Source organism: Oreochromis aureus, linkage group 3, assembly GCF_013358895.1.
Source record: "Oreochromis aureus strain Israel breed Guangdong linkage group 3, ZZ_aureus, whole genome shotgun sequence".
NCBI lineage: Eukaryota > Metazoa > Chordata > Actinopteri > Cichliformes > Cichlidae > Oreochromis > Oreochromis aureus.
The window spans coordinates 2,439,464-2,451,830 of NC_052944.1; the positions used below are offsets into that span (position 1 = coordinate 2,439,464).

At 45.2% G+C, this 12,367-nt stretch overlaps 1 protein-coding gene across 1 annotated transcript; it reads right to left on the reverse strand.

The window, feature by feature from the left end:
* Positions 1 to 442: 442 nt before the first annotated feature.
* LOC120438860 (NACHT, LRR and PYD domains-containing protein 12-like) lies at positions 443 to 10,430 on the reverse strand. Its single transcript, XM_039609337.1, has 4 exons — positions 9,744 to 10,430; positions 4,949 to 5,125; positions 3,172 to 3,220; positions 443 to 448 (listed from the first exon to the last, which is right to left on the reverse strand). Exons 1-4 carry the CDS (start codon positions 10,313 to 10,315, stop codon positions 443 to 445), a joined length of 804 nt encoding a protein of 267 aa, XP_039465271.1. The 5' UTR covers positions 10,316 to 10,430.
* Positions 10,431 to 12,367: the final 1,937 nt, after the last annotated feature.

The window sequence follows — 12,367 nt, forward strand, 5'->3', positions numbered from 1 at the left end:
GCGAACCTCACTTGTCAAAGTCGAAAATTGAAACCTTTTAAAATGATGACAGATTACAAACTCTCAGCTGTGTCTGTAATCAAACCTCTGTAACTTTGCTTCACTTCAGCAGCATCAGCTCATGTTCACATGTTGATTCATGGTTTGCTTCAGTTTTTGATCGACTGCAGAATATTTTGAAGGTTATCTGCTATAAAAAGCCAGAAGAGGAAAATCTGCTTCATGTGTTTCTGTTTGATCCTCAGTGACTTTGACACAAAGGCCTCTGCTGTGATGATCACACCTCTGATCAAGTCTCACAGTGTCAGCTTTGTTTTTATACATATGGATATGTGCTGATAAATGATCAGAGTTAGAATATTTCCCACTGTCTGCTGTGTGCCGTGACCTTTGACCTGCTAAAGACAGTCAGCTGTGGATTATTCTTTGTTGTGTCAGATACTTAGAACTGTGAGGAAGAACACTACACAGTTAATCAGGGTCACCTGTCTCTGAATCACGAAAGGTGGGCAGGCCGCGTGTGGGCCGCGGGCCATACGTTGAGTATCACTGTTTGAAATGTGAACATTGTTCTGCTGCAGTCAATGGACTAAACCATAGAAGAAGAAAACAGACTTTACCATGAAGATCCTCAGTGTGGATCAGTATAATATCAGCCTGATGTCTGCAGTTTAGTGTCAGCACAACTTTCACATCATATTCATCTCAGCACAACTAAAACATGCTGACTGACCTCAGAGTTTCAAGTCCACATCCTGGACTTTCCAGGAAACCACACAGATGCTTCCCTCCTGAATCCTGCAGCTTGTTGAAGCTCAGGTCCAGCTCTCTCAGATGGGAGGGGTTGGACTTCAGGGCTGCTGCCAGATAATCACAGCTAATCTCTGACAAACCACAGCCCCTCAATCTATATAAAAGAATGAAAGAAGTTTATTAGACATTTATGAAATCATTCAGTGTTTCATCATCTGTTCAGAGCTGAAGAAGGTTCAGAATGTAGAAGTTTAGAAAATGGAAACTCCAAACAGCTGAAGCCAACAGGAAGCAGCTTCAAACAAACACAACAAGAGATAAACCTTGTACACCATTAAAGTCGTACATTTCTCATAAAAACAGGACAAAGACTTGAAAAAGTCGTGTTTTTCCTTCCAGGAACCACATGGCTTCACTTTTAAAGGTGAAGTGTGAAAGAAATGGACATATTTGAAGTCCAACACCTTTTTCCAGTCACATGATTAAAGCAGACAAACTACAAGCTCATTTTCATTCCAACAAGTCATCTTCTGACCTGGACTAACAACACTGGTCTCTATGTGCAGCTGGCTGTGAGACCAGTGCTCAGGAAGCATCTACAAAGTGCATCACTGAAAAAACATCACACACTCTTTTGCTTCCAGCACTTTCACACAAACATCTACTGTCATTATTGTCACCAAACTCTGTGGATCCTTGATTGCAAATTCAAATGGGATCAAATGGTCAGACAAAAGAGGGTTATGAGGAAATATGATGAAATGTTGTGTATTAGCAGCAAGTTATTGAATCATTTTCCTCAGAAACCAAACAAAATGATTGACAAACATGTTTTTACAAACTCAGTGTTGGACTTGGATCAGCAGGATAAGCTGATGTTTAAAGGCATTTGAGTCTCGCTGTATGAGAGTCCAGTTATTCCTCAATATTTATGGATGATGTTCTTTCAGTGTTGCACTTTGTAGACGCTCCCTGAGCCTCACAGCCAGCTGACATGGACCAGCTGACATTACCCAGCATTAGAGGCGGCTGTAAAAAATGGATTTTCCTATTTAAATGGTTTTAATTTGAATAAAGCGATGTTGATTCATTCAATCCTGAATGGATTTTTAATATAAATGTATTTTGCCAGAATCTCAGGTTAAAGCTCCCAAAAGTATTTCAACAACAAGCAAACAGATAAAACAGTAAATGAGAGCAGCTAAACACACAAAGATGGAAACACAGAGCGTGGATCGTTCACTCGACGGCACGCATACGGACACGCCGTCGGGGCTGAAAGTGGACAGCTCACAGATCCTGAAGCTGCAGGTTTCATCTGTCTCCAACCAAAACTGAGTGAACCAGCAGCAAAAGAAGATCCAAACTACGCTTTACGTTTGATGAACATGGTCATGAATTCTCTCTGACTTTGACCTTTACTTCCTGCACAGCTCTCTCTCTCAGTGTACTTCAAGAACAGTTTACCTTCAAAAATCTGTTTTCTGCATTATTCACTGCTTATTACGCACCAGTCTGCTGTTGTGTTCACTGCTGTCGGCCTCGAAAAAACAAAGCCTCATTTCTGCTGTTCAATACTGAAGAAATTGAAACCTTTTAAAATGATGACAGATTACAAACTCTCAGCTGTGTCTGTAATCAAACCTCTGTAACTTTGCTTCACTTCAGCAGCATCAGCTCATGTTCACATGTTGATTCATGGTTTGCTTCAGTTTTTGATCGACTGCAGAATATTTTGAAGGTTATCTGCTATAAAAAAGCCAGAAGAGGAAAATCTGCTTCATGTGTTTCTGTTTGATCCTCAGTGACTTTGACACAAAGGCCTCTGCTGTGATGATCACACCTCTGATCAAGTCTCACAGTGTCAGCTTTGTTTTTATACATATGGATATGTGCTGATAAATGATCAGAATTAGAATATTTCCCACTGTCTGCTGTGTGCCGTGACCTTTGACCTGCTAAAGACAGTCAGCTGTGGATTATTCATGGTTGTGTCTGATACTTAGAACTGTGAGGAAGAACACTACACAGTTAATCAGGGTCCCCTCTCTGAATCAGGAAAGGTGGGCAGGCGGCGTGGGGCGGCGGGCCATACGTTGAGTATCACTGTTTGAAATGTGAACATTGTTCTGCTGCAGTCAATGGACTAAACCAGAGAAGAAGAAAACAGACTTTACCATGAAGATCCTCAGTGTGGATCAGTATAATATCAGCCTGATGTCTGCAGTTTAGTGTCAGCACAACTTTCACATCATATTCATCTCAGCACAACTAAAACATGCTGACTGACCTCAGAGTTTCAAGTCCACATCCTGGACTCTCCAGGAAACCACACAGATGCTTCACTCCTGAATCCTGCAGGTTGTTGTTGTTACTCAGGTCCAGCTCTCTCAAATGGGAGGGGTTGGACTTCAGGGCTGCTGCCAGATAATCACAGCTGATCTCTGACAAATCACAGTCGCTCAATCTGTATAAAGAATGAAAGATGTAAGTTTATTAGACAAAGTGTGAGCTTGAAATCATTCAGTGTTTCATCATCTGTTCAGAGCTGAAGAAGGTTCAGAATGTAGAAGTTTAGAAAATGGAAACTCCAAACAGCTGAAGCCAACAGGAAGCAGCTTCAAACAAACACAACAAGAGAAAAAACTCTGAATGTTTCACATTAAAGTCGTACATTTATCATAAAAACAGGACAGCGACTTGAAAAAGTCGTGTTTTTCCTTCCAGGAACCACAAGGCTTCACTTTTAAAGGTGAAGTGTGAAAGAAATGGACATATTTGAAGTCCAACGCCTTTTTCCAGTCACATTATTAAAGCAGACAATCTACAAGCTCATTTTCATTCCAACAAGTCATCTTCTGACCTGGACTAACAACACTGGTCTCTATGTGCAGCTGGCTGTGAGACCAGTGCTCAGGGAGCGTCTACAAAGTGCAACATTGAAAGAACATCACACACTCATTTGCTTCCATCATCCAACCTGAAGAGGAAACAGAGACGGCTCCCCTTCAAAGTAAAAGCTGCTCCTTTTGGACACAGTATCAAAGAAATTCTACAGTATAACATAGAAAAGACAGAAAAAAGTTTTGATTGTTTTTAAATTGTGCAGAAATGAAACTACACTAAGCTCAATTATGTGACAGACATTTCATCCCATGTCAGTTTGGCCTCATCCTGGGCCGGATTATCCAGCACACACTCTGACCACAGGCCCAGGGGCCACGCACAGCTGGGCTCCATCCAAGAGACAGGAAACAAACCAACACAATAATAAAAAGCACCATGTGATCTTCTTACATCTTCAAGACAAACATAGTAAAACATATTTGTTTCCTGATAAAATGATGTGACAGGTAGAACAGAGTAAAGTGGTGGTGTTACAGCCTTTCTCCCTCTGCTGCCGAGGCTGTTAGTCTCTCCCAAACTCAGCTACAGGACTTCCAAATGAATGAAAGCAGCAGAAGTGGCTTTACAAATGAAAGAGGAAGAGGAGAAGAAGAGGAGAGGGAGGCCACCCTGACCATCACTCCAGCTGAAAACATCACACTTCCATTAAAGTTGGTGAGAAAATGTTGAGCAGGATGAGCTGCTGGCTAATCTGGAGGCTGTAGCAGCAGCTCACAGTCACAGTGGATTTCCACTCATGAAAAAGCTCTGGCTGCTTCATTTCTCATCTCATATCAGAGACTTTAGTGAAGCTGTACTGTGATGCTTCCATATTCCAGTGAGGCCTCCAGAATGATTTCAGCTGTTCTGTACACACACTGTGTGCCCTGTATGGCTCAAAGTCTCTGCAGCCTGTTTTTATCTGCTATCATCAGATCTTCATCATCCTCATTCACATCCCTCACACACTCTACAGCCTCATCAGCACTGACTTCATCTTCACTGACTGATGGAGCACAACATGAACCTGTGGAGGCTGAAACACTGTCCTGTCAAACATCTCCCCATCACCACTCCACTTCTGTCAGCCTTTAAATGAACCCTGCTCAAGTCTGTCACTTCTGTTTGGAGCCAAAAGGAAAAACTGTTGTTCAGTCGTTTGGAAAGACAACATTTCTGAAAGCACTCAAACTTCTTCACATTTGTCTTCAGACACATCCTGAACATTTAGGAACTAAAGAAAGTTTCAAACATCAATCAAAGACCTGAAATATAGAAAAACAACAACAGCTGCAGTCAGTGAACTCACCTCAGAGTCTCCAGTCGACAGTTTGGACTCTCCAGTCCAGCACACAGAAGCTTCAATGCTGAATCCAGGAGGTCATTATTTCTACTCATGTCCAGCTCTGTCAGATGGGAGGGGTTGGACTTCAGAGCTGAGGCCACAACTTCACAGTGAGACTCTGAGAGTCGACACCGAGTCAGTCTGTGATGATAGAAAATATAAAATGTGTTATTATAAAAGAAGAAAATCTGCATTATAAACACAGACTGAATGTATATGAAGACAAAACAGAGTGAGGTCATAATCTGATGAATCTGCTCTTCACATCTGTGCTTCAGCTCCTCTTCAAGGTTCAAGGTTCAAGGTTCTTTATTTGTCACATGCATAGTTATACAAGTATAACACACAGTGAAATGTATCCTGACACGCTCCTCGACATGTGCAAAAAAAAAAACATGGGGGGTGTAGAGGAATAACATTCTAAACATATATATATAAATATGTATATATATTTATATATATACATATTTATATATACATATAGTATATACATTGGGTGAATGTGCAGTAGAAGCAGCAGCAGGTGAATTCTGTACATTAATATGAATAGACATCTGACTATTTTACAGAATGGACACTATAAACATATTTAAAGTTAAAGGAATTGAGTGTCTGGAGGAGAGTCTCAGTCAATTATAGATGATGTGAGATGGCGTGTGTGTGTGTGTGTGTGTGTGTGTGTGGGGGGGGGTTGGTTTAGGGCCGGATGGCTTGAGGATAAAAGCTCTTCTTGAGTCTCTCTGTCCTTGCCCGGATGATGCGGAACCTTCTACCAGATTGTAGAAGTTGGAACAGTTTGTTGCCAGGATGGGATGGGTCCTTCAGTATCTGCGTTGCTCTAGTCCGGCATCTCCTGGTGTAGGTGTCCTGAAGTGGGGAGAGCAATCCTGCAGCAGCGTTCTGCTGTACGGATCACTCTCTGGAGAGCTTTTGGTCCTTCACACAGCTGTTCCCGAACCACGCTGTCATGTTCTGTGTGAGGATGCTCTCTACAGCGCCTGTATAGAAGATCCTGAGGATCTTTGGAGAGACCCTGAACTTCCTTAGTTGTCGGAGGTGATACAGGCGCTGCCTAGCCTTCTTGGTCTGGACCTGAATGTGGGCAGCCCATGTCAGGTCTGAGGAGATGTGGACACCAAGATATTTGAAGGACTGCACCCTCTCCACTGGAGCTCCATTGATGAAAATGGGCTTGTAGTCTCTGTGCTGACTCCTTCTGAAGTCCACCACCAGCTCCTTGGTCTTGCTGACGTTCAGCTGGAGGTGGTTGTCCTGGCACCATGATGCCAAATTCTTCACTTCGTCCATGTAGGCCGTCTCATCGCTGTTGGAGATGGCACCCAACACCACTGTGTCGTCAGCAAACTTCACAATGGTGTTGGAGCCGTGGGTGGCCACACAGTCCGAAGTGTAGAGGGAGTAGAGCAGTGGCGAGAGGACACACCCCTGTGGTGCTCCTGTGTTGATGGTGATGCTGTCGGAGACACACCCACCCACCCTCACCACCTGAGTTCTGCCGGTGAGGAAGTCCAACACCCATGCACACAGACGGCTGTTGAGTCCCAGGTCCCTCAGCTTTGTGAACAGTCTGCTGGGCACTATTGTGTTAAACGCTGAACTGTAATCAACAAACAGCATTCTCACATAGTTACCCTGTTTCTTGTCCACGTGGCTGAGGGTGGTGTGCAGGACATGGGCGATGGTGTCTTCAGTGGATCTGTTGGGTCGGTAGGCGAACTGGAGCGGATCTGTGGTGTCTGGGATGGAGGAGAAGATGATGTTCTTCAGCAGCCTCTCAAACACCTTCATGACTACCGAGGTCAGCGCAACTGGCCGGTAATCGTTCAGGGATGAGGGTTTGCTGTTCTTTGGCACAGGGATGATGGTGGATCTTTTGAAGCATGTGGGGACCACAGACTTCGCCAGGGACTCGTTGAAGATGTAAGTGAACACACCTGCTAGCTGGTCAGCACAGCAGCGCAGCAGACGGCCGGTGATGCCGTCTGGCCCCGCCGCTTTCCTTGTGTTCACTCTCCTCAATGCCGCTCGGACGTCATGCTCCGCGAAGCTGGTCACCGGTCTCTCGTTGATGACGTCATTGTCCTCGGTAGTCCAGCGGTAGATGGCATTAGCCGCCTGGCTAACCTCGAAACGGGCGAAGAACTGGTTCAGCTCATTGGTGAATGCAGAGTCGGCGTTGATCGGCGCAGTGTCCCTGGGTTTGTAGTCCGTAATGGTGCGTAGTCCGTGCCACATACTCCGTGTCGCCCTGGTGGAAGCGGGACTCCACACGCTCCCGGTACCGGCGTTTGGCATCTCTCACCGCGCGCCGCACGCCGTATGATGCCGCTTTGTAGGCGCTCATATCGCCAGTGGCGAGACCCGCGTTGTAGGTGGCGGTCCTGGCGTTTACTGCAGCGCGGATCGATCTGTCCATCCACGGTTTCTGGTTAGGGAATGTGGTGACTCTCGCAGTGGGGATAATCTCCTCCGCTAGCATGTTGTGAGCTTACTGCTACTTCCGTAAACTCGTTGATGTTGACTGCGCATGCTCTGAACATGTCCCAGTCGACGTCATCGAGTGCGTCCTGTAGCGTAGCTTCTGATTAGGCAGACCACCGTTTCACCTCCCTTGTGGTTACTTCTTCCCTCCGTATGTTTTGTTTATACTGGGGGATGAGGAAGATGGCGTTGTGGTCAGACTTCCCAAAAGCCGAGTGTGAGACGGCTTTGTAGCCCTGCTTGTATGGTGTGTAGCAGTGATCCAAAATTCGGTCCCCCTCGTCCGGACACGAGACATGCTGGTAAAAGTTTGGCATGACTTGTCTGAGGTTCGCTTTATTAAAGTCTCCTGCTACAATGAGGGCTGCGCCCGGATCTTTGTTTTGAAGCGAACTCAGCACATCATGTAGTTCGGACAAAGCCATACCTGTGTCCGCTTGGGGTGGGATGTAGACTGCCGTGGCGATGACCGAGGTGAACTCACGGGGCAGATAGAAAGGGCGGCACTTAATGCTCAGGAATTCCAGATGTGGCGAGCAGCTGCTGGAGAGAGTAGAAATGCTCCTGGCATCACACCACTTTCTGTTTACCATGAAGCACACTCCTCCACCTTTTGTTTTGTTCGACTCTGCCGTTCTGTCCGCGCGGAGCACAAAGAATGAATCCGACGGAGTTACAGCCTGGACCGGCACGGTGGGGGTCAGCCATGTCTCCGTGAAGCACAGAATGTTGCAGTCCCTCATGTCACGTTGGAAGGTGACTCTTGCTCTTAGGTCATCGAGTTTGTTCTCCATGGATTGTACGTTGGCCAGTAGGATACTGGGCAGTGGTGCGCGATGCGCCTGCTGTCTCAGTCTGTTCCTAATGCCAGCGCGTTTCCCCCGGTGCTTACTGTGTTTGACATGACACAACGATTGAGTCTCTCTCAGACCTGCAGACTTTTAATGAGAATCTTTGTTTGGCTTTAATCTGCAGATGAAGGAGGAAGATGGTGTCACATTTAGGCTTCCATAATGTCCACAGTCTGTCACTGAGATCTGATCCAGAGTCAGATTGAAGACACACATTTGGACTGTTTCCTGTTTTGACTCCAGAACATTTTGAATGAGTTCAGCTCAGTGAAGAGTTCCAGCTGGAAAGATGATCTCTGTTTGCTACCTGCTGCTGTCAGGTACGACTGTTCACGTCCACACGCAGGAAAAACCTGCTGACTGTTACCAAACGGAGCAGAAATCTCATCACTGGACAATAATGATGAATGAACTCAGAGCTGCTGATATCAGATCTGATTTCAGGGGAACTAAACACAGAAATGATTGGCTCATTTTAGCTTTCTGAGCCATTATCTGATGGTGTGTCGCTAGTTGGCAGAAAATGATTTGTATTCCTGTTCAGGGCTTCAGTGTTTATGAGTCCAGATCCAGGTGACAGCAAGTCCAAATGATGTTACCTGTCTGTGTCCAGCAGCAGCCTGTATTCACTTTGAATATTGTTCTAACCTGACATGGATCAGTTTGTCTTTGATTGGTTTGTAAATGTCACTGTTTCCATTGGACCTGAGTGACGGTACAAAGACAGAGAGGGAGAGAAAGAGAGAGAGGATGGAGACAGCAAAGAGAGAGCAAACACAAACAGGTGAGAGTGGACAGGTGACCAAGGTCAGCAACCAATCAGAGAGCTTCTGTTTGACCCACAGTCACTGATGATGACTGCACATAACCAAGCAGTGTGTTACTCTGATATCAAATATGGATCCTGCTCTTATAATAATGATCATCAGATGATATTATTGTGTTATTTTGTAGCTGAATACGATGTTTGTGTGATTATCAGTGAAAGAAGCAGTGAGGAGGATGGAGAGAGAGAGAGGACAGAGGGTGAAGTTAGAAACACTAAAAGGATTTTTCATGGATTTCATGGATGATTTGAGTGATTTCCAGCAGGACACTTAAACATGTCAGTGGACGTCCTAAAGAACATATTCACTGATATGAAACGTGTCATTGAACAGGATTAATATCAGTGGAAACATGGTGGAAACAGCTGTGACTGCATGGATGTGACACACTTCAAATCTGTTCTCCACTCTTGGATTTGGGATCCATGGAGCTGCTGCTGAGTCTGTACAATAAAGGATGGTGTGGAAGGTTGCAGCGTACGGACACAAACACTTTGTGCTTACAATCTGATTTTATTTTCAAAATTAAACTACTAACCTACACTGATCAATGATGTTAATGATCACATCTGGACTCACCCAGCCTTTCTGCAGTTCCTCACAGCTGGAATCAGTCTCTGTCGTCCCTGCTGTGATGTGTTGTACTTCTGCAGGTCCAACTCATCCAGAACCTCCTCTGACATCTGCAGCATGAAGGCCACAGCTGAGCACTGGATCTCAGAGAGTTTATTCTCTGATCTTTTCTCTGACTTCAGGAACTCTTGGATCTCCTGAAATAATGAGAGGTGGTTCATCTCCATCAGACAGTGGAAGATGTTGACGCTTCTGTCAGGAGAGATTTCATCACTGTTCATCTCCTTCAGGTTGTTGATGACTCTCTGGATAGTTTCTGGACTGTTCTCTGTCTGACCCAGCAGACCTACTAAGAGTCTCTGGTTGGACTCCAGACAGAGGCCATGAAGGAAGCGAACAAACAGGTCCAGGTGGCCATTTTTACTCTGGAGGGATTTAGACATGACTCTCCTCAGAAATATATCAAGTGATTGGAGATCTTTGTTATCAAAAACACTGGAAATCATCTTGATTAAAGATTTTGGTTTAAGGAAGTCTTCCAGCACCTTTGTCTTCCTGTTGGTGTGACAGTGGAACATGTAGACAGCAGCCAGAAACTCCTGAATGCTCAGATGAACAAAGCAGTAGACTGGTTTCTGGAAGATCACACACTCTCTTTTGAAGATCTCTGTACAAACTCCTGAGTACACCGAGGCCTCTGTCACATCCAGACCACACTGCTCCAGGTCTTCTTGGTAGAACATGATGTTTCCTTTCTCCAGATGTTCAAACGCCAGCCTCCCCAGCTTCAGAAGAACTTCCCTGTCAGCCTCCGTCAGCTCCTGTGGACTCGTCTCATGTCCCTCATGGTACTTGTTCTTCTTCCTCTTTGTCTGAACCAGCAGGAAGTGTGAGTACATGTCAGTCAGGGTCTTGGGCAGCTCTCCTCTCTGCTCTGTAGTCAACATGTGCTCCAGAACTGTAGCAGTGATCCAGCAGAAGACTGGGATACTACACATGATGTGGAGGCTCCTGGATGTCTTCATGTGGGAGATGATTCTGCTGGACAGCTCTTCATCACTGAATCTCCTCCTGAAGTACTCCTCCTTCTGGGCGTCAGTGAAGCCTCGTATTTCTGTTAGCCTGTCAACACATGTAGGAGGGATCTGATTGGCTGCTGCAGGTCGGCAAGTTATCCAGACGAGAGCCGAGGGAAGCAGATTCCCTGGATGAGGTTTGTCAGCAGCTGGCTGACTGATGACTTCTGTGTGACATCAGACAGCAGCTTCCTGTTGGTGAAATCCAATGAAAGTCTGCTTTCATCCAGGCCGTCAAAGATGAACAAAAGCTGAGAGACAGCCAGCTTCTCTGCTGTGACCTTCTGTAATGTTGGATGGAAAACATGGAGCAGCTCCAGAAGACTGTACTGCTCATCTCTGATCAGGTTCAGCTCCCTGAATGAAAGCAGAACCACCACACTGACATGTTGGTTCTCCAAGCCCTCTGCCCAGTCCAGAGTGAACTTCTGCACTGAGAAGGTTTTTCCAACACCAGCCACGCCGTTGGTCAGAACCACTCTGATGGGTCTCTGTTGGTCAGGTAAGGCTTTAAAGATGTCCTGGCACCTGATTGGAGCGTCATGGAGGGCGTCCATCTTGGAAGCTGTCTCCAGCTGCCTCACCTCATGTTGGGTATGAACCTCTTCACTCTGTCCCTCTGTGATGTAGAGCTCAGTGTAGATCCTGTTGAGGAGGGTTCTACTTCCTGTTTCATCACTTCCTTCAGTCACACGTTCACATCTCCTCCTCAGACTGATCTTATGTTCATCTAAAACCTCCTGCAGACCAACATCTGCTGAAAGAAAGAAAACAATGAGACTAAAGAGAAAGAAAACTCTTCAATGTCTGAACAACACAAGAAGTCCAGTTTTCAGAAATGAGTCCATCAGCAGACAGATGTTCAGTCTTACTTTGTACACAGCTGCTCTGACTGGCTGTCTGCAGTCCAGCTCTGCTTCTGGATCTTTCTCCACACTGTGCAGAAGCTCTGATGGTGACACAGAAAAGTCAAAGTGGAGATACTTCTGTCCACCTTTGATTAGACTCATTATAAAAAGGAAACAAAGTTTGAACACAGTCATGTTTCCAGTTCACTGACTTACATTTATTCCATGGACACTCACTCTAACCTGAACCACAGCTACAACCCAACATTGTTGAGGCCTCATCTCCTCCTTTCCTGACTGTAGAGCTTAAATATGCAACAACCAACAAATAAAAGAATTTGGTTCATTTCAAAGAAATTCACACGGTGACCAAGTAAAGTAACCGTAGTAAAGGAGACAACATCCCGTTGATGGTGGGATTATTTGAAAGATTTGCTTTAGTCACGTCACCAAATGCAGTTGAACCACCCGTGGATCCATGTTTGACCATCTACCACTCTGAGCTCTGCTTTTTAATCATTTTATTATTATCATCATTCATTCATTCATTCTTTGGAGGGGGGCTATTTCCTAATGCCGCCCTAATAAGGTGATGTTCAAGGGGAAATATAACAGAAACTCTTTCAGTGTTATTCATGAATAAATTAACAGATAAACTGTGAAGAAGAAAAAACTGAGATTTAAAGGAGAGAGTGAGAAACTTGAT

What these genes read in the sequence shown, in the direction of transcription:
- LOC120438860 (XM_039609337.1), bottom strand. Translation starts at nt 10,315, where the DNA reads ATGTTCCACTGTCACACCAACAGGAAGACAAAGGTGCTGGAAGACTTC. An exon ending in AGGAACTGCAGAAAGGCTGG is followed by an intron (nt 5,126 to 9,743) that starts GTGAGTCCAGAT and finishes CTATCATCACAG; the next exon opens with ACTGACTCGGTGTCGACTCT. An exon ending in TGTCGACTGGAGACTCTGAG is followed by an intron (nt 3,221 to 4,948) that starts GTGAGTTCACTG and finishes TTCTTTATACAG; the next exon opens with ATTGAGCGACTGTGATTTGT.